General features: G+C 33.1%; 3 protein-coding genes and 4 pseudogenes across 7 annotated transcripts; 3 read left to right on the top strand and 4 right to left on the bottom strand.

The window, feature by feature from the left end:
• Positions 1-112: 112 nt before the first annotated feature.
• LOC120191737 (transcription initiation factor TFIID subunit 9-like) lies at positions 113-2009 on the bottom strand. 2 transcript variants are annotated; one of them, XM_039194667.1, is made up of 3 exons: positions 1871-2009; positions 1454-1724; positions 113-658 (listed from the first exon to the last, which is right to left on the bottom strand). In XM_039194667.1, exons 2-3 carry the CDS (start codon positions 1706-1708, stop codon positions 401-403), a joined length of 513 nt encoding a protein of 170 aa, XP_039050598.1. In that variant the 5' UTR covers positions 1709-1724; positions 1871-2009; the 3' UTR covers positions 113-400. The 2 variants fall into 2 exon arrangements, with proteins under 2 accessions (XP_039050598.1, XP_039050590.1); XM_039194659.1 differs by having other exon boundaries at positions 1454-1789; positions 1871-2008.
• Positions 2010-3327: 1318 nt separating this feature from the next.
• On the bottom strand, positions 3328-3903 carry LOC120191630 (annotated as a pseudogene).
• Positions 3904-4416: 513 nt separating this feature from the next.
• On the top strand, positions 4417-6760 carry LOC120191713 (E3 ubiquitin-protein ligase SPL2-like). The gene is made up of 6 exons (XM_039194634.1): positions 4417-4926; positions 5016-5117; positions 5283-5453; positions 5598-5719; positions 6044-6163; positions 6329-6760. Exons 1-6 carry the CDS (start codon positions 4570-4572, stop codon positions 6615-6617), a joined length of 1161 nt encoding a protein of 386 aa, XP_039050565.1. The 5' UTR covers positions 4417-4569; the 3' UTR covers positions 6618-6760.
• A 1224-nt stretch (positions 6761-7984) lies between these two features.
• On the top strand, positions 7985-9673 carry LOC120191620 (annotated as a pseudogene).
• LOC120191695 (ubiquitin-like protein ATG12) lies at positions 9596-12431 on the bottom strand. 4 transcript variants are annotated; one of them, XR_005522718.1, is made up of 6 exons: positions 12311-12431; positions 12095-12153; positions 11420-11488; positions 11261-11323; positions 10356-10465; positions 9596-9800 (listed from the first exon to the last, which is right to left on the bottom strand). XR_005522718.1 is itself a non-coding variant. In XM_039194612.1 (5 exons), the coding sequence occupies exons 1-5, from the start codon at positions 12345-12347 to the stop codon at positions 10406-10408; spliced, it is 288 nt and encodes a 95-aa protein (XP_039050543.1). In that variant the 5' UTR covers positions 12348-12431; the 3' UTR covers positions 10259-10405. The 4 variants fall into 4 exon arrangements, 1 of the variants encoding a protein (XP_039050543.1); XR_005522720.1 differs by lacking the exon at positions 9596-9800 and adding an exon at positions 9952-10251; XR_005522719.1 differs by lacking the exon at positions 9596-9800 and adding an exon at positions 9952-10231.
• Positions 12432-14874: 2443 nt separating this feature from the next.
• On the bottom strand, positions 14875-20317 carry LOC120191685 (annotated as a pseudogene).
• A 3701-nt stretch (positions 20318-24018) lies between these two features.
• Positions 24019-24671, top strand: LOC120191603 (annotated as a pseudogene).
• Positions 24672-26827: the final 2156 nt, after the last annotated feature.

The raw sequence follows: 26827 nt of genomic DNA, 5'->3' as shown, positions 1-26827 counted from the left end.
GGGGAGCAAATGCTTATCCGAGTGTGAAAATGAAAAGTATTTGTACAGAACAAAGCTATATGGTTCCATTCCTATGAAACTAACTGGATTCAACAATGAATTAAACGATTGATTTCTTTGTCGTTTCCTCCATTAATTCCATTGATTTTGTGCATCATGTCTTTTGACAGTTCAATCGCACATAGTTCACAAGCATACAGGAAAATAGTGCACAAATTGCAACACTAACACTAATATTAGAATCAGATTACAAAGATACATTCCATTCCATCATGATAACAGATGAAACATCAACCTTCTCTTTGATGAACATATGATGAAACTTAAAGCAAATATTATCCTATACTATATAGATGGACAGTTGAAACATCTTACAAAAACGTATCCTCACTTGGAGCGCTTATTGAGAGGAAACGATACTCTTTTGAGATGTTGGGTGTGGCACATCGGTCTTCTGCTCTTGCGACGAATTAGGTTCAGCACTTACTTCATCATCTTCAGTCTCTTCCATTGCTTGAGCCGGTTGCTTCTTAGGGATAGCAAATTGGTAGTTTGTGCATATCAATGTATCCTGCTCAGGTGGTAGGGGAATTCCAGGCCCCGGTATTGCCTTTGGCAATGGAACTTTGTTCCTTTTTCTTGCTAACTCCAAAAGCACCTAACAACATAAAATGTATAAAACCATTTTCAAGATCTTTATTCATATATAGCTTCATTCAAAAACATGATATCAACTGCCATTGAAACAAAGAAAGAACATGAAATGATTGGTTAAAAAAACGGGGGAAGGAACAGAAACACAAGAATTATGTTATTTTAGCAGGCGCACAAAAGAAAATCCCCGGGTTGCATAGAACTAACATCATGAGCACAGGTCGATAATGTTATTTTTTTTAGACGCCACAGATTGATTTTGTCAGCTGAAGGTATGTCTCTTCGAAATCGAATTCAGGATATCCCCAACTCTGAATTTGAACCAAAGGAGATACGCCTCTGGCTGGCAAATCCTTGGTGTGGATGCCCCAAGAGAACAATAATATTATGTGTTCATGATACTCAACACAGTGCAACTTCAGGCCGGGCAAAACCTTGAGGACTTACAGATACTCAAAGAAGGCATTCCAAATTATGCACTCATGACAAGACTCAACAAGCTAACTCAAGTTGTGACATAGAAAAACATCTTTCTTGTCAAAACTTGGCCCAACGATAAGACCATACCATGAGAGTGTAATCTGAATTGTCCTCGGGTACTCTCTCAAGGTTTTACCCCCACTAAGGTGTGCCACCACAGGTTTGACTCTTCGGGTCACAAAACCTCGACAGAGCTGTGAATCCGACAGAGGACAACAAGCTCTCACATTGCGACCCAGCAAGCGATAACAAGATATACGATAACAAAAATTTAGTTAAATGTCAAGTAAGGAAAAACAAAGTTTTCAAGCAAAACAACCTCTCTGGGTGGAGGCTGTGAGAAGCTGAAATTGACTTTAGATTGAATAGCAAGATTGACATCATCGCAATCAATGGTTTGCTTCCCGGCATGCTCGGAGTAAACCTGCGCATCCGTCAATACATCCACGACATAGCGATACCATAGCTCAAGAAACTGATGGATAACGCGAGGTTCATACTCCTCAACGCCCATTGATTTAAGCAGAGACTTGACAATCTTAGCATCCCTAGGCAAATCCTCTTCTCCTTCCATTGCCTTTGGCTTTACCCTTAAAGTTAACATCACAAATAAATTGATGATTTGGTTCCCAATCTATGAAGCCTAATTTCTCATCTTTCAAAGAAACAAAGAAGAAAACATATTCAAAATTAAAGAAAACGAAACCCTACGTGGAGAAAGGATGCTCGAACTTACCTTTGCAAAGAGATTGACTATAGCAGAGATTTTAGGAGCTTCCCGCGGCAGAGGGTGAGATGAAGATCGAGGGGGAGAAATTCGAAAACCTTGAAAACTTCGAAATCGAATCGAGTTGAAGATGCAGAGGCGAGGACTTGTTCGGGTCGTGTCTTAAGCATAGTTAGCAATTATTTATAGGGCATAACTATTTAGTCACCCACATATCAATTAGTTTTTGTTTTAGTTATTTAATTCTTATTTTTTTTAATTATTTGTTTTAATCATACACTATTAAAAAATTAACAATTGATGATCCAAACAGAAATTAAATATTAGATGAGTGACCGATACAAGTTAAAAATTAAGAGTGCATGATAAAAGGATATGTATATAGCATCACATTATTTAAATTTTAATAGTCCACCACTTTCATTGTTTCAAAAATAAAAATTAATATTGTAATAATATTTAGGGTGAGTAAAATTTGATTCGTAAAAAAAATTAAAAAATTTGACTCGTTTCGTCTTGGATTGACTCATAATTTTGTAAACTCGATTCGACTTTAAAAATTTTAAATTTGAGTCGAATTGTAAAATGGAACTTGAATAATTTAATTTTTTTTAGTAATTAGTTGATTATTTTTAAAGTTTGAGTCGTTTCCCTAAACTCTCACGATATATGTATATTACATATGAAAAATATGAAGATATATATATATGTCATAGAAAACCGTTTAGATTGAAATTAAATAGTATCTTAATATTATAATTATTTAAAAATAAATTTAAATAGAAATTTGAATAATTCAACTCGAATCGACTCGATAATCATTTTTTACAATTTTAAATTGAACTCATCAACTCGAATAACTCAAAAAAATTTAACTTGCTTTGATCGAATGCTCACTTTTAATTATATGGGTTAATTGCCCCATTCACACAAGAACTATACATGATTCTCAGTTTCATACATAATGTTTAAAAATTCTCGATTTTATACATAATTTTTTTGCCGTTAATAAATTCACCCACTTCCGTCACAGAAAGTGACGTGGAACCCTACTACTACTAATAAAATGACATGTAACACTTAAAAAACATGTTTTTATTTTTTAGGTAAATTACATCATTCAACTATCTTCTCACTCTTATTTTAGTCACTAAAGTTTAATTTTTTTAATTTAATTATTAAACTATAGAATTATTCTTATTTTAATAACTGAAATTTATTTTATTAATATTTTTTATGATGTGGCATCTATTAATATTATTTTATTAATATTGTTATTACATAAAATTAAAATAAAAATAAATTAATTAAAGTCCTTAAATCTTGTACTCAAACCCCAAATCACAAACCAATAAACTTCTTAAAAATTCCCCAAATGGGTTTAGCAACTTAAGCTTCTTCACATCATTTTCCTTCAACCCCAAATATAATAATCATAAGGAATTGGTACATTTCAAAGTTAATATTCATGCAGAGCCCGCAAACACTCCATCACATCCCAACTGCATCATCAATTTCGCGTCAGCCGACGTCGCCACTCTGCCTGCGGCGAACTGCACCACCGGCAACCTCCCAAGCTACTTCGTCTGCATAACCAAATCGTAGGGAGACCAGATTTTCTTAGCGAAGGTGAAAACTTCATCTTCATCCATGTTCCTAAGAACTCTGATATTACCCATCACGAATCTGATGTACCTAACGACTTTGATGATTCTCGATTCCAGTTTCACCTTTGGTCCGAATCATAGCAGCTCATTCTCTGATTCTCCAAAGCGCTTCCCCCAAATTCTGGCACGAAAGGAATATGGAAATTATGTTTGTTAATGTGGTTTCTTCGTCGGCAAGAGTGAGAACCTATCCCTAGTCCACATAATCGATGCCAATGGCTTCGAGGATGTGGGCCTCGACGAAATTACTGATATGAGCTTTAGCCTGATAGGGATAGTCACAGCCTGCTTGATTTCCTTGACGAGTTATGGGTCACTCATCCACGCCACGTTGCCTTGAGCTCGGATATCGAAGGGGACTCGGTCAAGAGCCATGACGATTCAAGTTTCGGCTTCTTCGACGATTCGAGCCTATTCGGCGTTGACGACATCCATAATCACCCCGCCACGGAGAAGGTTGTTGAGCCATGATGGTTTACTGAAATCTTATATATATTTAATTAAATTAAAAAAAATAAACTTTAGTGACTAAAATAAGAGTGAAAAGATAATTGAGTGATGAATGGTGTAATTTATCTAAAAATAAAAAACATATTTTCAATGTGCCACTTGTCGTTATCGTAGGGTCCACGTCACTTTTCGTGACAGAAGTAGGTGAATCCGTTAACGGCAAAAAATATCATGTATAAAATCAAAAAATTTTAAACATTATGTATGAAACTGATAATCGAGTCTAGTTCATATATGATAGGAATAATTAACCCTAATTATATATTTTTTAATTTAATAATATAATTAATATTAAACCTACAATTTAATGACATTTGGGTAGTTTACCCTAAAGAAAAAACCCCTTAACATTTATCGACATTTTCGAATTGACGAACTTATTCTAAAAAAAATAACTTCCTCTCTCTCTCTCTCTGTCTTTTCTCGTGCGCTCGATCAGTCTCTCTCCCGCCGTTGTCGGTTTTTTCCGTTCAAACGTCGATTAAGTGACTTCCGATGTAGAAGAGAAGTAAAAAGTAAACAATTACGAATATGTCCTCGCATGAACAAGCCGTTGCCTCCTTAATCTCACAACTCGCTCTCTCTTTTGACGGCGCCGTTTTAGGTGCTGCCCTAGCCTACGCTGCCTTCCGTACAATCTTCCGGTTCAAGGCGACCTCCACCGCCCTCCGAAAAATCCGCGGCGCACCGTACTTCCGCGTCGCCGACCTCCGTTCGCTCCTCGAAGAGGACAGGTCGGATTTCGCCGAGGAACCTATTGTCGTCATTCGCGGCGCCATCGAGGCTAGATCAGCCGCCGATGGACGGAGCTTGAAGGGACATAAGAATAACGCGCTCGTCTCTCAGGAGTCCGGTGATAAAGCTGTTATCATCGAAAGAACGCAAACTGTATGGACTTAAACAAAAAGTGCTATTTTTTATATATATTTATAACATGATTATTGAAGTTCTGATTTTTTTGTTTTTTGAAATTTAAGTATATTTACCATGAATGGAGGGGATTGTTTGGATGGACTTCTGATTTACGTGCTATTATTGGGAGATCATGGAATAAAAAAGAGTCGATTTCAATGAGAACAGTAAGTTCAAAACTTCCAACTTTCCCTTAATTTTAGAAAGTGATTATTTTTTCTTTTAATGCTTGATTGTTTTAGTAATCTTATGCTTTGCGTTCGAGTTTCTTTTTGGTTTATCATTTTCAAGCATTGGAATTTTGTTCTGTTTTCGGTTTTCATGTTCTGCAGGTTCCTTTCATTTTAATTGACGGCGGTCAATGGCCACAATCTGATTTTGTCATTGTGAACATGGATGGCTCGAAGCATCCTCTGCCTCTCACTACAGTTTATCATCAATTGCATCCGATCAATGCTTCGCCGTATACATTCCTTCAGGCTTTGTTCGGTCATGAATACCCTGTGAGTTAAGAAAAATTGAGATCTTATTTCTTCCTTTGAAGCTAAAATTTAAAGATATTTGTTGCTTATCGTAGTTAGTGTTGCATCATTTGTTATATAGGCATGTCACCTGTATGAAAATTCATGATCATATCTGTTTTTAAGGTTGGTCTGCTAGATGAAGAGAAAATTCTTCCCTTGGGAAAGGAAATCAGTGCTGTTGGCATATGTCGTCTAAATAACGGAGTGCCTGAAATTAAGTCATGCAAGGACCTTCCCTTTTTTCTGTAAGTGGTCTGGAGACAGCATTAGCTTTTTAATTTTTTACTTATAGGACTAGGAAATTTCATGCTTGCGTGCTTATAACTGAATTAGGAAAACCTAGCTTTGTCTCAAAATTATCACTTTTCTATTAGGACTTTCCCGATACTTGTAAGTACTAGGAATTTAGTTTGCTGTTTTTTTCCGAGTTCCATGTTTCATTCTGTTATTTGCTTAGCAAGAACAAAAGAAAAGGAGTTGAAAATGGCCATAACCCAGTTTAAATTCTAATGTCGATGCCATTCTTCAAACATTTGTCTTACAAACCTCTTCTTTGCTTGCAACTGCAGTACTGAGATGACTAAAGATCAGATGTTGTTAGATCTTGCCTTCAAGTCAAAAATTCTGTTCTGGAGTGGTATTGTCCTTGGTTCACTGTCTATCGGTATCCTTGGCTATGCTTTTGTAAGGTATTTTGTTCGAGTCTAGTGATCTTTTTTCTTCTTTCTCATACTGCTGAAAGGTTCATTCGGTTTATCTCCTATAAAAACCTGTAGACTGAAAAACTGTGCAGTTATGCACATTTTCCTTGTTGGTTAAAGATGAACATAGTTTGGTTAATAAATTTCTTTCAGGAACTTGAATAAATGGAAAGAAAGGAGGCAAAGACGGATTCAAGAATCAACCAGTGCTGCCGCTGATGAATCCACCTCTCAGATTGATTTGGAGGAAGAGACGGGTGACGTTCCAGATGGAGAGTTGTGCGTGATTTGCTTGATGAGGAGAAGAAGGTCTGCATTTATCCCATGTGGGCACCTGGTTTGTTGCCAACATTGTGCTATATCAGTTGAAAGGGAATTGGTGCCAAAGTGCCCTGTTTGCCGCATGGCAATCCGTAGCTCAGTGCGTATATATGCATCTTAATATGCTGATTACTGTTCTGAAGTTTGTAGTTACTGCACGATTGACATCTAGATATCACGAAAAAAAGCTTCAGGTACAGTTTATGTACCATTCCCTATAGTTGAAGCCATAACTAAATTAACTGTAGCATTGCTAACTGGCTTCCATAACTAGAGATTCTTGTCCGTAATCCTTTTGGCTGCGAAAGACAAGTTGTTTGCAAAGGGCCTAGAGAAGAACTAAAGCAAAATGTAAACTTTCGATTTCCTATATAATTTTAGATCACTGAGATTGGTGCTAACAGTTATTTTTTAGGTTTATATTTTGAACGAATGAATATGATGGTATTAGTTATTGGTTTATGGGTTGGATGAAGAAGTTTAGCTTCTGGTTTTTACTATTTCTATGGAAGTCAAAGTCTCTGACTATGATAACATGATGGATTGGTGATGTAGATGAAATAAAGACTAGCCAATTAGTGAGTATTTTATGACGATCTTTCTTCTACCTTGACATCTAGCTTTGCCACCATACGGTTTCATCTTATTTTAAAAAGAGTATTCGACACATCCTTCTCCAGTTCAGTGAACAGTATGATGCTCAAGAAATTCACTACCCGCATTTTTATTATTATTCAGAAAGTATGATTTCATCAACCTATCAAATCAAATGGTTTAAGAGAATGTTATTCTCGAGCAACTGCATCTGTAGGGTGTGCGCACGTTGTCAATGATTAATAACCTTTGTTTGCTTTATATAAAGATCTCATATTCATATAAATAATCTTTTACTTCTTATTTAATGTTTTATTGATCGAGTCCAACTCAATTTGCATGTTAATATACGCGAAGACGTGAATTCAAAAAGTTTAAGCGTTAGTATCTTTCAATTCACAGGTGAATTTATCAAAATCAAGGTCTTCTCATCGACTTCAAGAGTCGTATACTCTGGTGAGAGCCATCTGTAACATTTGTAGTAAATATTGATTTGTTGATTTTCATTTGATTCGACGAGAAACTAATGAGACAACTGATTGCATAATTAAGGTTAATTCATTATTGGATGAGACACCCTCTGTGTTTAAGACACCTCCAGATAGTTTGCTTAATACATTACATACAGATACTTATGGTCTTCCTTCTACACGTGCAAGAGTGTTAACTTTGGCCTCATTTTTATATTTTTAAAAAAATAAATACTTAACAATAATACCTAATATACTATCAATATATAAATTTGTATACGAGTAAATAATGAACTAAAATTTTAGCATGACATTACGTAATTAACATATATAAAGCCACGGTTGAAATAATAATAAAAAGCAGCAACAGAAGGAAGCAGCAGCACAAGTAGAAGCAATAAGCCCCTCTTTTCTGTCATTCAGAGAGCTCTTTAGATTGGGTCTTCGCTGTTCTTATACTTCCCATCAGAGAATATATATATATATATATATACATATACATATATACTTTTGAGGTTAGTTTTTGGTTCTACTTTAAAGATGATGAGTGCCAGAAACAAGTGCCCTTTCACTCCCAAGCAATGGCAAGAGCTTGAACACCAAGCTCTCATCTTCAAGTACATGGTCTCAGGAGTTCCTATCCCACCTCAACTCATTTACTCTGCCAAAACAAGCTTTGATTCTTCTTTGTCTCCAAACCTCTTCCCTCAACAACACAGTAAGTATCTGCAATACATACGTACATACATACATACATACATACATACATACATACATACATACATACATACATACATACATACATACATACATACATACATACATACATACATACATACATACATACATACATACATACATACATACATACATACATACATACATACATACATACACATACATACATACATACATACATACATACATACATACATACATACATACATACATACATACATACATACATACATACATACATACATACATACATACATACATACATACATACATACATACATACATACATACATACATACACACACACACACACACATACATACATACATACATGTATAATGATTTTGGCACTCATGGTGTATGGTTGTGGTTGCAGCTGGGTGGGATTGTTTTCAGGTGGGTTATGGCAGAAAACCAGACCCAGAGCCAGGGAGGTGCAGGAGAACAGATGGGAAGAAATGGAGGTGCTCAAAAGAAGCTTACCCAGATTCCAAGTACTGTGAGAGGCACATGCATAGAGGCAGAAACCGTTCAAGAAAGTATGTGGAAGTTAATGCCTCATCATCATCATCGACATCAACAACAGGCTCAACCCTTTCAACATCTTTCCCATCAATCAATAGTAACCTTTCCATTTCCAACTCTAATACCACTTCATTCTCTTTTTCACCCATGGCTTCTGAAACCTACACCCATTTTGACCCTTTCCTTTATTCCCATTCTTCCACTTCCACAAGACTTCCTGGATCAGGCTTATCAGTTCCATCTCACCATTTCCTGGATTCTGCAACTGGAATTGATTACAGGTTCTTTTTTTTTTTAATAGTTCGAATAAACCATTTTACATTTTCATCTCTGTATTATATCAGTGAAAGTTGCTTGTTCTTTATTTAATAGGTATCTTCATGGAACAAGGGAAGGAATTGATGAAAGATCTTCTTCCCCGAAGCTTCAAAGGGTGTAAGGGTTATTCCTGATTCATATCAACCATTGGCAACGGTTCAAAGCTTTGGGCAACAAGAAGAGCAGCATCACCAGCAATGCTTTGTTTTGGCCACTGATATCAAGTCAGCTAAGCCAATCAAGCTAAAAAAGATGAAGAAACTCAAAAACCAGTGCACCAATTCTTAGGGGATTGGAAACCAAGGAACAACAACAACGGGTCTTGGTTAGATCTTACATCCAATTCCAGGGTTCATTCAGGCAAAAAAAAAAATCAATTCCCACCCATCGTTTTTGTTTTTTTCACATTTTGTACAAATTTATTTGTCCCTTTCCCAACACTAGATTTCTTTTGCACCTGCAGATTGTTGAGGTCTCGATAATGGAAGCAATAAAAAAGCACTTGAATGATGGGTCAGTTTCAATACCTTAGCTCTTGAAATTTGTGGCTAGGATTGCTTTGTTGTGATAAAGTTGTGAACCAAACAGTATAGAGCCAGTGGAAGATTATCTATTTGTTGCTGTCACCCACTTTGATAACCTACCTTTTATCGTCTTCCCTGGAGGAAACATGTTTCGAGTTTGCAAGACTTTACTTCTTTGACTACGGTATAGCCCTTAAGAAGTATAGATATTTCCCTTTAGGCTTCTGCCTTATATTATAAAAAAAACATCCATCATTCCGATCATTGTATGCTATGGACATTACAATGGTCCTCATGTATTACAAACACTGAAATTTATATTCGACGACAAAACCATTATCGCTAAAATAGAATTTGAATCCTAACGTCGACAAACTGAAACCTTTTTTCAAACTCAAACTATGATTTCTTTTTAATTAAGAAAACACAAACAAAAGGGTGTGATTATCGTTAGCCCATTGGCTTGAATTACAAATCAATGATAACGAATTGAACAATTATCACAAGTTGATATTGAATACCGCCCATGATATTACCTTGCTTGTGTGGAAGTAAGAAGCTAGTACCCGCTAGGAAAGAATCCTTGCTTCATATATAAGAGGAAAAAGGGCAATATTAAAGAGGATGGTTCTAAAAGGACTATGCATAATGGAGAACTTAAAGGAAACAAATGAAGTGTGTAGGTTTTACATAATTGACAGTTTTATCTCAGATTCTCAGTAGATCCATCATCTTGAGACTTAGCCCCATGCCATAGAACAGGCATAATTGACCACCAGTTTACCATCAAAACCGAAATTCTGAAAATGCAAAGGCAGGTTGGGTTAGATTAACAGATAAACAATGACAAGGCCAACGAAGTAATTAAAATTCCTATGTTACAATATATGTGTTTGAAAATTTGTTAGGAGAGACAATCAAGTGATGGAGTAGCATCCTCTTAAGAGAGAATTTACTCCATTTTTCAGTTATCATGCAGTAAAGTGAAGAAAAATTTTCTTTTCATGAAGAAGTCATCATCTTCAAGGGGTCCTTATGAAAACTAAAGTGTCTAATGGTGGATATAACAGATGTGTAAGAGAATCTATTTTCAACACAATGAACATTTTCTGTCAGAATACTCAGACCAATCTACTGAAGTCTCAGAAGTAATGGACCATTTCATGTGAAAACTCATTCGATTCTGCCATTATGGGCCTCATTGTCAATGTAAGATAAAAGGAAAACAGTTGCTGGGTTTAGGTCAATAGTTATCTCTATACATTAAGGCACAAAAAAATCAGGAAAAAAACATATGCTATATGCCCAAGTTAATGCCATAAAGTAAAGGCCGTTGATTGGTTTTTGTCATTGTCATCGTGCAAGTGAAAAACATGTTGTCTCTGATGATGAACATTTGCATAAAGGAATAAGTTCTGAGCTAAATATCTTTGTTCTTTCCTATTACAGTTTGTGTTTCCGAGAAAAAAATCTAGAAATGAATGGAGATATGCAATGCAAGTCAGTTCCCGTTTAAATAATCTATTAGTACTCCAAAAGAGTTAACTCACATAACTAAAATCAACAAGAGAAAGGAACTAAGTATTATGACTTACATTATATAGGTCGATCACCAATTCATCTGGGTTCGGTGAGAAGGCACTATTGACGTACACAAACTGCAAAAACAAGGGCTAAGAAATTAGTACTAATGCAAACAACAGAATGAAGTTTATCTGACAAAACTAAAAATATAACAGACATAAATCAATTACCAATGTATCACGGTGCAGTTGCCGGCGTAGGAAATCAATTACTTTAGCGAATTTGTCAGTTCCAGGTATCTGCAATGATACATTTCATTCAGTGAAAACCATTACATGCTAGAAGATATTGAATGAATACACACAAATGCATACTCAAGAACACAATTTAAGCAATTGTTTTAAGTGAATCACAACTCGAATTGCAATATCAACGAAAATTGTACAATTTATTTATGCGCAAACTAAACCAAGCTTCTGGCCTATGTTGCTCGGACTCCTCATTTTTCATTAAGTACCTGTGTCCGACACTTAGATATGGAGATATCACCTCCAAAGATCTTAGAAAAATCTAACCATACCCGTGTTGGATACATATCTGTGTTTGACACTTACGACGGTCCGAATGAAATAGCTTCTATTTACAAGGATATACACAATGCACCATCAAAACATGACCCATCAGTTTGCAATTGCTTTACATAATCTTCAAGCCAAGCCTTGAATAAAAACTCCAAACTAGATATTATAATTTATCAAAAATCTAACGGGAGAATTATCCCATCATGTGATCGAGATGTCGTTTATTTTCCTCATAAAAGAATAAGTCCAGAATGTTGATTGAAGAATTCTAGACCCTCTCGAGGGCATTAACTAATCAAAAGGGGGGCAAAATCAAATAACTACCTTGAATTTGGCTTGCTTTAGTATGGGAGCGTCCCCGGTTGCTCTGAGATGAACAACAACTGCATTCAAATTGAAAAAAAAAATAGAATAAATTGGGGACAAGAAAATTAATAGAAAACCTCAAAATTCCAAGCTTAAGTAAAGAGTTTTGATGATTCGAGTAGCAATCAAAAAATTAGTTCATTAGCTTTCTAAAGCGTGGATACGATGATTGACCTTTTCGAACAGAACTGGGTGGCTCAGCTGCTGCCATGGTTACCTGAGCTAAGACACGAGTCGGGATGCGAGTTTTAGAGCGAGGTAGAAGAAATTGCTTTCTCCAAGGAAGAATTTTAAGTTGATCAAACTCTGTTATTAGTCCCTGTACTATAATTAAATTTTGTATTTAATCTTTATATTTTAATTTGATTAATTTTAATCTTATATTTCTAAATTTTTAAATTTTAATCTTAATTTAATAATATAGAGATAATATGATTAAATTATTGAGCTTATAACAACTAAATTAAATAATATATGAACAAAACCTATAACCGATATAAAATATAAGAATTAATAATAGAATTTAATTATTATTTAAATTAGGATTAAATTTGTAAAAGTGAAAAACTAAAATATTAAATTATATTACAAAGACTAAATTACAACTTATACATAGAATAGGAAGTAATATAATATTGAAGAAGAAGAAGAATGTACGGGAGTTAGTTGTCATGTCAGCAAAAACTAACGGGAGGTAACAGTAGGAATTTTACTGAAAACGAACTAAAAGTTCGATGATTGTACGGGAGTTGGGTGCCATGTCAGCAAAAACTAACGGGAGTTAGTTGCCATGTTAGCAAAAACTAACGAGAGTTAGTTGCCATGTCAGCAAAAACTAAAGGAGGTAACAATAGGAATTTTACTGAAAACGAACTAAAAGTTCGATTATTGTATTGCAAGTTTCAAAAGTTAAATGACCAAAATGTAAGCATTCTAAAAGTTTGGGGAATATTTATATACTTTACCCTAATATTTAACCTTTTTAGTTGCGATAGGCCCTAGTTTAACTACCCTCCTTTTAAGAATCCTATGAAAATTATAAAACTTGTCGTGTTGATAAGATTAAAGGTTTCAGTATTTCAGTCTAAGCTAAACTACACGTTTAATCATTGAACTATAAAATATATAACTATAAAGCTTTTCGATTTCATTTATAATAATCATTTTATATGAGATCTTAAACAATGAAATAACATTTTTACTGATTTAAAAGTGAAAATAATTATTTTTTTCTTGTTCATTTCATTATCTTTTACTTTACTAGTTTTTTTTTATATCAAATTAACTCTCTGAGTGGAAAAATAACTTTTAAAATACAAAATAATTTTTAAGTAAAATTTGTTTAGTAAAATAAACCAACAAATGATTTTGAGTAATAAAAGAGTTATAAACAAATTCTATTGATATTGAGTTCAATTCTTAAGAAATGGTTTTTAATTGATATTTCAATATTTCTCAAGTAAGTTAATGCTGAATTAATCCGTAATAAATACTCAATTATTTTCCCTAATATAAAATTTAATAGAGTATGGGATGGTAACCAGCATTGTAATATCAAACAATAAATGAGTCATTTCTTCTTTTCAATCAACAATGGATTTTAAAATAAATCAGTGAATCAATGTGCTTTTGACAACCTAATACATATATTTATGTCTAAAAACCCTAATGAGGGATCAACCAAAATCATGAAATCTAACCCTTTTTTTCCTAATAAAAGGAAGAATTGGTTAACAACATAAATCATGAATAGAAAAGGGTAAGTTAGGTGATGAAATGGTGTAGAAATCATTTCCAGCAGTAGTAACACTTCCATCATGTCTCTGATCACTTTACCATGTAATTTACAGCTTTTAATCCTGTTTGTCATCCCACTACATCTTAGAATCTTCAGTTAACTATATTATAACCTGCAAAGAAGGCAATTTATAAGGCCAGTTTTGAAATGAGTGATTATATATATATATAGAGAGAGAGAGAGGAGGGGGCATAGGATCCACTTACTCCTAGTATAAAACTTTTAGTTTTACATCTTTTTAGGATCGTTGGATGAGTGGAAATAGACGATTGACATTATCTCGTTTTTTTTCTATAAATATCTCTGTTAATCTCATCTGTCTATTTTCACTTATCCAAAGATCTTAAGAACATACAAAACTAAAACGTTTATACAATGTGATCCCCTTTAAGAACATAGTTTGTTGAAAGACAACATCGAACAATGTCTTTTAGGGAAGTTCAGCAGCTAGACATGATTAAGAAAGATGTAATCTCTCTGGTTCATTTGACTACAGGACTACAGGTTGTCACAAATGCTGGTGTGGGTTAAATGCTATTCTAAGTTCGGGAGCCAAGTTTAGCCTGGTCGACTAAAACATTTTATCCTCGGGGAAAAAACATGTAGCCACTCATTCAATTAGGATCGCTGCCCTACCAAGTTTGGGGAAGACAAACTCACAAGTTATCCAAAAAAGGGGAAAAAATAACCAGTGGAGAATGCATCTTGTTGATATAAAGGTAATACAAATGTGATACATACTAAGCATGGATTCTATAAGCTCAACAACATATGCATGGATGAGTAGGCAAGAAAGTAAATACCTATTTGGGCAGTGGCAAATGAAGAGGAAAAACTAATCATTAGTGAAAGTCAATCTCATTACTCACCTACGAATACTATATCTGGATAGACAGGCATGTTCAAATGGGACCAAACTATGACTGAAAAATTCTGCCAGTTAATACCGAGTTATTTGCTGCAGCATTTGCGAACTAGCTGCTTGTGAAACCAATTGCTCGGAACTTGGTGAAGGTCTCAATAAATGGTTTGATGCAGCAACTGGGTTGCCAAGACCTTGTATTATCATTTCTTTACGATTGTTTGCGTTTGCTTCAGGCTGTGATGATTCCATCAGTGCTTGTATCTATCAAGTAATTTGGATAAAGTATAAGTCATTAGGAGAGTAGGACATACTTTTATACTTTCATACTGAAAATTTCACTCACCATATCAAGACGCTTCTTGTGGAGGTCACTGGATAACTGCATATTTTGAAAACAAGATACAGCGTCATCGGTTGTAATCTTTCTTGTTTTGCAAATAATCATATATTTTCATATACAGCAAAAGGAAATAACATCAGCACAAATGCTAGAGAGGATAGCTCAGACTGTTTCAAGCTAACAGGCAAAGTAAAATGTGGAAGACTAATATCGAGAAAGTAAATTTTGACTACCAAAGATAGGTGCTAAATGATGAGTTCCTAACCCTAAAAGGAAATTGGAATTCACATACGTTGAAGTCAAATTCTTAGACATTTTGAGCACTGAAATCCATAAACAACAAACATAGGCTTACTGGGCTTGTTTGATTCCGCTCTTCACTTGCAAATCCTGGAACAGTCAATTTCCAGTTTTTCTCTGCAAATAATCCATGTTCAACATTCATTATAGCTCCACTGGCTTCACTTAAAGGATGAAGAAACTATAATAAGTTATCTTATGCAGACCCAACATCTAAAATTTTTTGCAAGACTGAAGTAATACATACTTCATCAAAATGTACATGATATAAGAGTGAATCAGAAGCAACTCTTGGAAGGAAAATTAAGCATGGATTATAGTAAGTTTTTGAAATTCTACTGACCGCCAGCAACAAGATGTATAAAGTTGTAAATTTAAGCTTAAACTCGCACATAGTTATTAATATGAACGATGAAGTAACTTTGCGCAATTATGTAAATGAGAGAAATCAGAGAACACAGATGCCATCACGGCATACTTCAAATCATAGAAAACCTAGATATTCCAGAAATTTGCCCCATGTAATAAAAATAAGAGAACTAACCAAATATATATTGTACCATCACATCAACACAACTCTTCCAAAGAAATGAAAAATAATGAAGCACAAACCTAAGTGTAGCAAGAGATCCTTGGACTCTAATGTTGACGATTTCCTATGCTTCGCCAAACTGCATGCAAATGTTGTCACCTGAAAATGAATAAAATGGTGTAAGTTTTAAACAAAGCAGATTATTGCTTAACAGCTGACGAATGTACCAAATGGAAGAAGGACACAGAAGAATAAGAAGAAAGATTGAAAGAAAGAAAAAAAAGACAACAGTACATAGGGGCAGTTTAATTGTATAGCTGTGACTGTGAGTAAATGGCTAATTGGCATTAACTGAAAGAAAACTGAACTTCTATTACAAAATTACCGATTAAAACAAATTTTCACCATCACAACGTAGTCATAAAAATCAAATAATTTAAATAAACCCAATGTCTTCTAAACCATCCATTGTCAGCCCAATATTTGATTTCTCTTCACGCCAAGTACAAAATATTGCAGGAAAAATTTCACGGAGTTATTAAAAAAATATTTTTCTATATTCAAGCTACATCTGACAAAAAAATACCCCAAAGCTAAGCATGTTTATGTTTATAACAACTAAGCCTCTGACATTATTTATATTACGATTTGAGATTAATTACCACCAGAAACTGAGTAATAGATGCATATATCCATAACTCCAAACACAGAAAGGAAAATATCAACAAGGTAAAGCCCTTAAAGTAGATCCTTACAGAGTCTATGAAGTCATCAGCAATCTCCAGAAGTAGATCTTCAACTTCTGGTTCAAGCTTACCTTGAGAATCAACCTGAGCACAGCCAAAGATGAATGATACAATTTAACACAAAAGAAGGAAGAAATCATTGGAACTAAGAGAACAAAAATCAAATAATTATAAGCAGGAAAAACCTGTGAACCAGATCCTGTATCTTTCTCTTTCCAAGATATTGGTTGGTCGCCTCAGTTCCTTGGCTCGAGCTTCTCCCAGGTGTAGTTGTACCGGATGCAGTTGCATCAGGCTGCGATCCTGTCAAACTGAAGGTTTTCTGGCCTGCAGGTCCAGACATCCTAGGATACTGCTGCTGTTGGGGCTGATGCAACGGTGGTTGTTGAGGATGTTGTTGTAGCTGCTGCTGCTGCATTTGAGGATGTCCCATTCGTGATTGCTGTTGTACGAGCTGAGACAATTGTTGAGGGTTCAAGGACATAGGATTTTGGTTCAACTGAGGGAAGAAGATGCCAGTTGCTGTTGCAAGAGGGCTTGTGATTGCCTCTGAAGGCAGAATGAAGGTGAGCCTGTACCAGATATGGATGGCATTTGCTTCAACCACTGCTGCGGCAAGAGAGAGTTCTGCATCATACCTGCCTGTCCATTCTGAGCCAACCCTGATAACTGAGAGTTGATAAAGGCTTGAGATGTTCTTGGTAAGCTTTGTACCTGTAGTTTATATAGGGGATATTGCTACTGAGATAAAGTGCACGAATGAATTGGAAGATATGCATTAAAACCACATGAAAAAACCCCTTAAAAATTGCCCACCCATGGAAATTTTCCTAGTAAAGGTGGCAATGTCATAACAAGACAGGTTCAACAACAATTAAAGGGGTAATATAGCACATCTGGACACCTGGTTTTACTTTAGATTTATTAATGGATTTAAAATAGCATGCCATAGGTAATCTCGAATTTTCTCAAATAGCCCAAGGGAGAGTAGGTCATTTCCATAAAAGCATTCCGAGGGAATAAACACAATAATCATACATCAAAGGATGCGGAATCGTTAATCAACAATTAATTCTCTTAGCTGAAAATGCAAAAGATGTCAAAACATCTTAGCTTAGATCCAAAATCTGCCAATTTGCAATACAAAGAACTGTGCCAAATAATATGAATGGCTATTCAACCACAAAATCATAGTACCGATTCCCAACTCTTCACCAGCAGACAAGATACTAAACAATGATGGAGTCCATGCATTTTTCATTTGCACATTCAAGTAATCTTTTACAATGTAGAGGGCAAAAAGTTCAGATGAATGTCACAAAAAGTGCTGACCACCCAGTTTCATGCATCACAACTAAAGATCTCATTTCATTAAGAAAAAAAAAGGTGAAGGATTACGTCTCATGGGTAGTTAAATAACCTACAAGGTATAATGTCTAGACCAAAAGAGATGTATTGTTTAAATTTGATGTTAAACATAGTTATTATTGATATATGCAATACTCATGGAACTTAGCTAACAGTTACATAAACCCAATTTGAAATAACCTCAAAAATTGTTGCCATGCTAGTATCCAAGGAGAAAAAGATTTTTGTTTCACTACTTGGGTATTAATCCTATACGTATTACAGAAAGTATGGGTAACCTAAATCTGAAAATTTCCAGGTATAGGAAAAATAATTAGAATTTATCTTGATCTAAGCTCGGCAGACTAAGAAAATGGAAAGAGAACATCTGTTTTTCAAAATTAAAGAGCAATGTTATGTAAAAAGACACTACTGTTTTAAAGCTGATAGACGTCTCAAAATTGTTAACGTATTATTATGAACTTTAACCACCATACCATTAGATAAACTAAACGAGTTAGATATGCAGATGACAGTGATTTCTACAGTTAACTTATCAAAAGGAACAAAAATAGAAAGAAGAAAAGCATTTAGTTTCTCTACTATCAAAGGGAAAGTGTTCAACACATACCTGAGGAGAATTGAGTTGAGTTTGTTGTGATAACTGCTGCCTCATCTGTCCCTGATTCATCCGCTGTTGAGCATAAAGAGCTCCATTAGCCCTTAGTTGTAAATTCATCATCCCCATTGCCTGCATCCCTTGCAAAGACTGCCCAGTGAGATTTCCAGGATGAAACTGAGATCCTTGCACCAAGCCAGCTTTTGCCTCGGCTACATCAAAAAATCAAATGATTTTAGAAAAGAACAATAAATTCGGTAAGCAAGACATGAAACTAGTTAGAATCTTTCTCTATTATGCCCTAGCTGGTAATCTATATAATTTTAGCTGGTTATAATCATATAATTTTAGCTGGTTAAAAACAAAAACATAATTAAATTGCTCTGGACTCTTTAGCAGCTCCAAAATTCTTAAGGACTATAAATAAAGCAATTGTTACATTCAATAAGCAAGGAAACCACTCATTTGCACCAACTAAACTAGACTTATCAATATTCAAGACACTAACCAACTATAAACATCAATCACCTATAATTTCCAACTTAATTGACAGTAAAATCTCAAGTACATTAACTAGCTTTATCATGTACTAAAACTTGCAAAGAATTCTCATCAACCTCCTGCACCACCCAACACCATGGCAAGGAAAAGCTGAAAGAGACAAAAGAAACACCTAAAATTTCAAATTGCACCTTGATATTCTTCAGAAAATCAATACGGTACATTTGCATCTAAATTTGAGAAAAATATATCCAAAAACGAAAGAAAAAACATCAGAGGAAGAAACAATTTAGCATCAACTAGACGTCCAATTCAAACTGTAACTAGTACCCAAAGTAGCAACTGAATAACTTCAAATTACTTCCCCATTTTCAAGCAAAGTATATTGATTTCAATGGCAACAAATTCATTAAAATTTAGAGTTAGACTAAGAGGAAAATAAAGAAAATGACTTCGAAAGCTAGAGAATTCAAATTTCCCAAGAAGGTACCTATAAACCTACATACCGAAGCTAACAGCGAAGACTGCAAACTAAACTGAGCAGCAGCAGCTGCGCCACCGAGCAAATGACCGTCTTGCCCAGTCAAAGCCGACCTGGATAAATTATGATTGCCCATCTGCTGATTCTGCTGGTTCTGCTGCTGGTTAGATTGAATTGAACCCGACCCACCAAAATTCATTTGTCCATATAACCCTTGTCTTAAACATTATTGTATTGCGACTGTTGCTGCTGCTGCTGTTGGAGTTGGTTCATGCGTGAAAAAGATGGCGATCTTTGAAGGCTTTGCTGGATTTGGAAATTCGACAAAGCTGCAACGTTTTGCTGCTGCTGTTGGGTAAGAGACGTGGGAGGCGGAGACAAAATTTGAGAGATTTGCTGCTGATTCTGCAGTGAAGGGTCAATGGAAAGAGAAGGAGAAGGGTGGTTGTTATTTTGAGGTAGAATCGAGGAATTCGTCGAAGGTGCTGGTGTCAGCGTTCTTTTCGTCGTTGTCATCGTCGCCGCAGTGGGAGGCGGCAGTGTTGGCGTCGCCCTCGATGAAGGTGGCTGCGTCGCGGTTGCCGATGACGGGTCCATCATATTATTAGTTTCAGCCATTCTTCTCGGGTTTCTTTTTTTGGTGGATTTTATTTTAACGGGTGCTTGTCTTGAAGTTGGTATCTTTGCTAATTCTTTTCTGAAAAACGAAGAAGGGATTGAAAAAGAGTGCATCTGGAGCGTACACGTAAGAAAAAAGGAAAAGGCAATGATTGGCTGAGAGAATGAGTCAAAAGTCAAAAGCATGTGTCCGAAAGTACTGTAATATATCAAGTACGAAAGTTTTTGTGTACGTTATGTTAAAGTCTGAATGTATTTCACATAACATAATAAGATTATTTTGAAAATAAATTCTTTTTATAAAATTCTTTTTAAAATAAAATTATTAAAATATAATATTATTCTAATAATATTGAATTATGTTATTTGATTTATTTAAAATTATATTTGAGAATAAAATTACTGAAATGTAACATTGTTATGAGAATATTGTATTATGTTGTTTGATTTGTTTAATAAAAATATAAAATTATAGTGTTTGGTTGGAAAAATATAAGATTATTTGGATGCATATTTTACCAAATTATTCCTTTGATATATGTTTTCTTTTTCGACAAATTGAACTTTAATATTAAATTATAAAATATTTGAATGAAAATTCATAGAAATATTTTAATTGTTACACTATCTAACTTTTGAATAAAAAAATACATTTAACATATAATTAATATAATTAGTATATCAAACTTATATCTTTAAATAATTTTCATAAGTATTATATTTATTTATATAAAAATTAATATAATATAAAAAATAATATTATAGTATGAGTGGACAAAGATATAGTTTTTAATGATAAGATATATTTCTTTTAATAATTTAAAGTTAGATATTATTTTAAATAGTTACATATTTTACAATAATATCATTTTTTCACCTCATAAAATCATAAATGATTAATATAGTAAAAATATAAAATGATTTTAACTACTCAAATTTATTAATATTTAATTAAATCAAAATTTATATATTATTATTATTATGATTAAAGTATAAAGATTAGAATTGAGAATGATTCATATGAAAAGAATTTATTACTTCAAGAATATTATTGTCCAAAATTACAAGAATTGTGTAATACCATAGAATTTGGAGGTAATAATATTCTCATAATTTCTATTAAAAATTGGTAATATTGGTAATAAGTTATTACCTGATAATTATATTTTTTTTTTGAATCAAACTTATGAATACAATTCTGTATAAGGATTACTTTCATTTGGTAATGGTGTTTTCTGTGAACTAAACATTCTTCATTAATTTTGAATTTTCTGTTAAACTGACCAAAACTTTTAGTTATATATTTTATTTTTATTTTAAATATATTAGTAATGTAATACATAAAATCAAGCACAAATTACTTGATAAAAACATTTTCTCATCCCAATGCTTAATTCTTGACCCATTGTTGAAAAATAAGAATATAATAAATATCTATGAATGATAAATTTTATCTATTTAAATTAAACTTCGAGTTTTCTATGTTTAAGTTATTTTAATTTGGAAAAAAAATATGAAATTTTAACCATTTTTGAAAATAAATTATTCTTCAAACTTTAAATTATGGAACTTGAAATTAAAAAAAAAACATTTTTTGAACGATTTCATAATATCTGGAGAATTAACTTCATGTTCGGATGTCTTACAAATAAGTCATAACATTATATTTAATAATCTCATTGATGGTTGGAAAATTTTAACATCGTAGTCGCAAATCTTAATGATGACATAGAAATCTGAATGTCATGTCTAAATGTCTTACTTGACTCTTATCTATTTCCTTAATATCAAATGGGTTCGACGTGACTTGTTTGAATTTTGTTTCATGTTTAAAGACACATTTGTCCTACATTACACTATTTTTTGTTATATCATGTCCAAGAATATGGATGAGTTCATTGTACAATAACTCATCTATTATATTTATTCTCCTTCTTGATAATCTGTTATAAAAGAATATTTATTTTTCGAGATATATTATATATTTTAAAATTATAGTTATGATTACTTTATTTTTTAAAAAATATATTTAAAATAAAATATTTAAAAATATTTTTTATTTGTATAACACATTATAGCCTCTAATTACGTCAAATAATCATTTTTAATAAAAATATTGTTAAAATAAGATTTAATATAAAAATAAGTATTCAAACTATATCATTGTTCTCATTAAGTGTATAAATTTTTTATCGATTAATATAAGTGTCTAATGTTACAAAAGTTATTATTTTAAGTGCATCGGCCATAACTGTCGTTAAAAAATCTGTTAAATGACACATATTATGTTTATAGAATTTTAAAATTTTTATTTAAAATAAAAAACTTTAAAAATATATATTTAAAAATATCCTCAAAATTTTCTCAAATATTAAAAAAATCTTAGAACATTAAAAATTTGAATTCTAAACCCCCAAACATCAATTGTCGATGTAGTCATGATTACCATCATTGACGAACAACCACCTTAATATCTGATTGTCGTTTTAATCTCCGGGATTTTTAAACGTAAATAACTAAATCTCTGAATTTTGAAATATTCGAATCTTTTAAAAAAATAAATCTCTTTAACTTTGAGAAGTCTCAATTGCGGCAGCCCAAATACGGCTAAGGAAAGATACTACCGATTTTGTTATTTTTTTTTTAACAAAATTGGTAAAAAAATTATCGAAAACATTATTATTTATACTTATTTTGTTATTATTGGGCGCTTTACCGAGTTTGATAATATATCTGGTAGAAAAAATAATGTTCTAAGTAGCGCTTTACCATATATATTACCAAACTCGATAAAAAACTCAATAATATTTTTGATATAAATAATAATTTTTATGATAATTTTTATCAATTTTATTAAAAAATAATAAATTTAATAATACATTTCTTTAATCGTATATTAAGGTACCGTAAAACTTCCCCTTAACTGATCGTTTGATTAATCGGAACAATAAGACAGTCAATCGTTTGGGCCAAATCACCACCTGAAAAGTGCAGGAGATAGATGTCACAGAAAAAGTGAGGGGAGTAGGGGAGGGTGGACGCGGGGGTTAGGGGAAATTTAGGGTTTTTTTTTAATTAAATAATATTTTTTAACTTTTTTTAAGATTATATAAATATGATACGTGTTATTCAACGTATTCTTTTAATAATCATTAAGATTAAGATATTTAAAATAATAATATTTGTAATATTTAATATTTATATTGATAAAAAATATTTAAATAAAAATAATATAAATTAGATATTTTTGTATTAAACTTTAAATAACAGATAAGATAAAATAATTAATAAGAATAATAAAAGATTTAAAAGAAAAATGAGTATTGTATTAAGCCTATTTTTGAAGAAAAATGAGTTCCCGAGCCCCTCAGAGTATCGGACTGCTCCATAACCGTATGAAATCTAAACGAGCGGTGCAGATAAAGTCCCAGAAAACTCAAATTACGCTTCCCTAGAAAACAAAGTCCGATCAATCTCGCAGCCTATAATAAACCTGAAGCACATGACCTTTAATGAAACGAAAGCCATCAGAAAGAAATAAAATAAAAGTCCAAGAGAGAGAGGAGAGAGAGAGAGAGAGAGAGAGACCAAACATCATCAACAAAGTCAGAAAAAACAACGTTGTAGTTGTCTCTCTGTTCCTGTCAATCAAATCTCCCTCGTTATTCTTCTTCTCTTTCTTTGTTGGAGTTCGTATGGGCCTCTTTGTTGAATCCCCAAAAAGCAACAGAAAATTTCCAAATCTTCATTGTTTTTGAAGAAAAACAAATCAAACATTCTTTTCCAGGGAATAAAAGATTCCAATTTTGTTCCTTTCGTGTTGAATCCAAGTACGTATATCTTGTTGTTTCAAGGTAAGAAATGGAGAAATGAATAGCAACCCAAATAGTCCTCTGTTTGGTTACTGAGAGAAAGTCGGAGAAAAGCAAAGGAAAATATTTTATATTTCAACCTTTCTTCCCCATTGTTGTAGCAGGAACAAGCTTGGTTTTCTTATTGAAGCAAAGCAGATTGCTTGAGATGGAAGGCGATGTATTATCAGGGTTCGGCAATGGAACTCAACTAGACGGTAGAGTTCTGCAGACATTCCAAAAGAATTTCGTTCAAGTCCAAGACATTCTAGATCAAAACAAGCAACTAATCAACGAGATTCACCAAAACCACGAGGCGAAAATCCCCGACAACTTGAGCCGCAACGCCGGATTAATCAAAGAACTAAACAACAACATCAGACGAGTGGTCGATCTCTAAGCCGATCTCTCGAGCTCATTCACGAGGTCAATTGAGGCTTCCTCTGAAGGTGATTCTTCAGCTGGCAAAGCTACCGGTCAGAAGAGAATCAGATCTGGGTAAATTTGCAGAATCCCTTACTAACATTCCTGGAAATTTACATTCCATTAATAGATTACAAGTTTTGTTTAATAAATGAGTATAGTAAACAAAGGGTTTATCCTATCTGTACTTTGTCTGCAAGTTTGATTATCGTTTAATGGACAACTTTGGAGTTAGGGTGAGTGCTAAACTCTCATTAAAAGCAACTTTAAAGCAACTTAAGTTAGATTGGTATCAGAATCGGTGGAGATCTAGAAATTTAAGAATAATATTAAAAAATTTAATATTTTTCTCTTAAAAATAATGGGGGCATGCAATTTTTTTTCTTAAAATACTAAACTAAATTTCACCATTTTTCTAAAATAATGGGGATAAATTTCACCCTTAATTTAGAGTGCATACATATTTATCTTAAAATTTATTTATTTTATTGTGTATTTACTCTAAAAAAAAAAATCTAAATCACCTATTGATTTTATGTCATTTTGAAGGAATTGTGTGAAATGTCATCACTCAATTCTGCAATGATCTTTGTGTATTATTGTTTGCATTTTTTTAATTGAAGATGTTGTGTGGGACAAATTGGCAGAAAAGCTGCTTTAGCTTTCGAGTTTATTTCAAGCACCATAAGCTTAAGATCTCAAAATAGAGGTCATTATGATTGTCCTTTTTTTCTTCTTCTTCTCTAAAATAACATATAATCCAATGAGATAGTTATTAAAAAGATGTTAAACATCAGGGTAAGTAACGTATTTAATTCCTTATCTATTCTTGTAATTCCATTTTAGTCACTTGATTATTTTATTTTTTAAAATCATATTCAACGTTACATTTCAGTTATATTTTTATTCATCAGACAAAAAGTTAATTTTAAAAATAAAATAATAAAATAAAAATAAGTGAAATAAATTAACCTAAATAAATAAAATAAAATAAAATAAGGACGAAAAAACATTTACTCGTCGATAATCATATAATTGAATGAGTAGAGTCGTTGAGGCTTATTTTCACAATTTTTCTTAAGACTAATTCAATCATTTCGACGATGCTAGAGAAACGTTGGTCAACAAACTCTCATGATACAATAATGATATGAGTAAAGCAGTAGTATGGCTGCGGTGATTAGCGAACTGTAACCTCGTCTTCTTATATCACAAAAAATGTTTAAAAGTAAATAAAATATTATTTGAATGCATCTAAAAATAATTTCAATTTTTGGTTAAAATATTCACAAGCCCTTCGAGGGTTTGATCGATCCAAATATTTCACATCACGCACGTCGTGTGGGTGTACTCCTAATCTCATTGAGAAGTTTCACCCCAATTTGCACATCTTAAAACATCCAAGTTGGTCCATGTATATTTACAATTTCCAAATTTGATATTCTACCAATGTGAGATATAAGTTTTTCGTTTTCTTTAATATAGTTTACAAGTAGCTTACTCTGAACATAAATTTCTCATTTATCACTCAACCATTTTGAGCATATGATATACCTTTATCAAGATCTCATGGAATATAATATAAAATCGTTTTATGATCCGAATATCCACTTATACCTATTGAAAATATGCCTCAATATTTCTAAAATATTCATTTTTTCCAACATAGTTACATGTTGAAAAATAAACAGTACTGACGTGTTAATTTTCTTTCCCGGTGATGACATCGCATTACCTTATGGTGACACATCAATATCACCATTATTTTTTTAACAGCTGATGATCAAATCCAGTGGCTCAACAAAAGCCTAAAACAACAACGTTTCTCTCACCATATATTGAAATTTCATATTCTTCAATAAAATCAAGTAATCTTCTCTTGATAAGATCACTAATAGATTCATATAATCTATCAAAATCAAATTTATCAACACACAGTCATAACTATTCAATTTATCGACTTATGAATAGTTATTATGATAATAGATTTTATACTAACACTAAAGATCACTGTAAAATCTTTTAACCAAGATTGAGAGAGTAATTTTTCCTTCTTGAAGTATTTTCCTTCTTCAAGGAGATTATTGAGCATATTTCTTTCAAACTCTTGCAAAATCAGACGATGTTTATGGATATATGGACATACCCATGGAGATTAATATTTATGCCAAAAAGGTAGTAGTGTGAAGTATATCATCGTTTACACAAACGGTAGAACAATTCAAGAACATCATGTCTACTGGTCATCCAGTAAAATAAATATACTGTCA

The sequence above is a fragment of the Hibiscus syriacus genome, unplaced genomic scaffold (assembly GCF_006381635.1).
Source record: "Hibiscus syriacus cultivar Baekdansim isolate YM2019G1 unplaced genomic scaffold, ASM638163v2 tig00004159_pilon, whole genome shotgun sequence".
Taxonomy (NCBI): domain Eukaryota; kingdom Viridiplantae; phylum Streptophyta; class Magnoliopsida; order Malvales; family Malvaceae; genus Hibiscus; species Hibiscus syriacus.
This window is presented reverse-complemented; position numbering and strand designations above follow the sequence as displayed.

Excerpts from the sequence above, each read along its gene's own strand:
- LOC120191695 (XM_039194612.1), bottom strand. The coding sequence starts at position 12,347 with ATGGCAGCAGCTGAGCCACCCAGTTCTGTTCGAAAAG. Across the intron at positions 11,324-11,419 it reads AACTGCACCGTGATACATTG|TTTGTGTACGTCAATAGTGC; the intron begins GTAATTGATTTA and ends TTGTTTTTGCAG. Across the intron at positions 10,466-11,260 it reads TGGTGATCGACCTATATAAT|AATTTCGGTTTTGATGGTAA; the intron begins GTAAGTCATAAT and ends TTGCATTTTCAG.
- LOC120191713 (XM_039194634.1), top strand. The coding sequence starts at position 4,570 with ATGTCCTCGCATGAACAAGCCGTTGCCTCCTTAATCTCACAACTCGCT. Across the intron at positions 5,454-5,597 it reads TGTTCGGTCATGAATACCCT|GTTGGTCTGCTAGATGAAGA; the intron begins GTGAGTTAAGAA and ends TCTGTTTTTAAG. Across the intron at positions 6,164-6,328 it reads CTTGGCTATGCTTTTGTAAG|GAACTTGAATAAATGGAAAG; the intron begins GTATTTTGTTCG and ends AATTTCTTTCAG.
- LOC120191737 (XM_039194659.1), bottom strand. The coding sequence starts at position 1,738 with ATGTTAACTTTAAGGGTAAAGCCAAAGGCAATGGAAGGAGAAGAGGAT. Across the intron at positions 659-1,453 it reads CACAGCCTCCACCCAGAGAG|GTGCTTTTGGAGTTAGCAAG; the intron begins GTTGTTTTGCTT and ends TTATGTTGTTAG.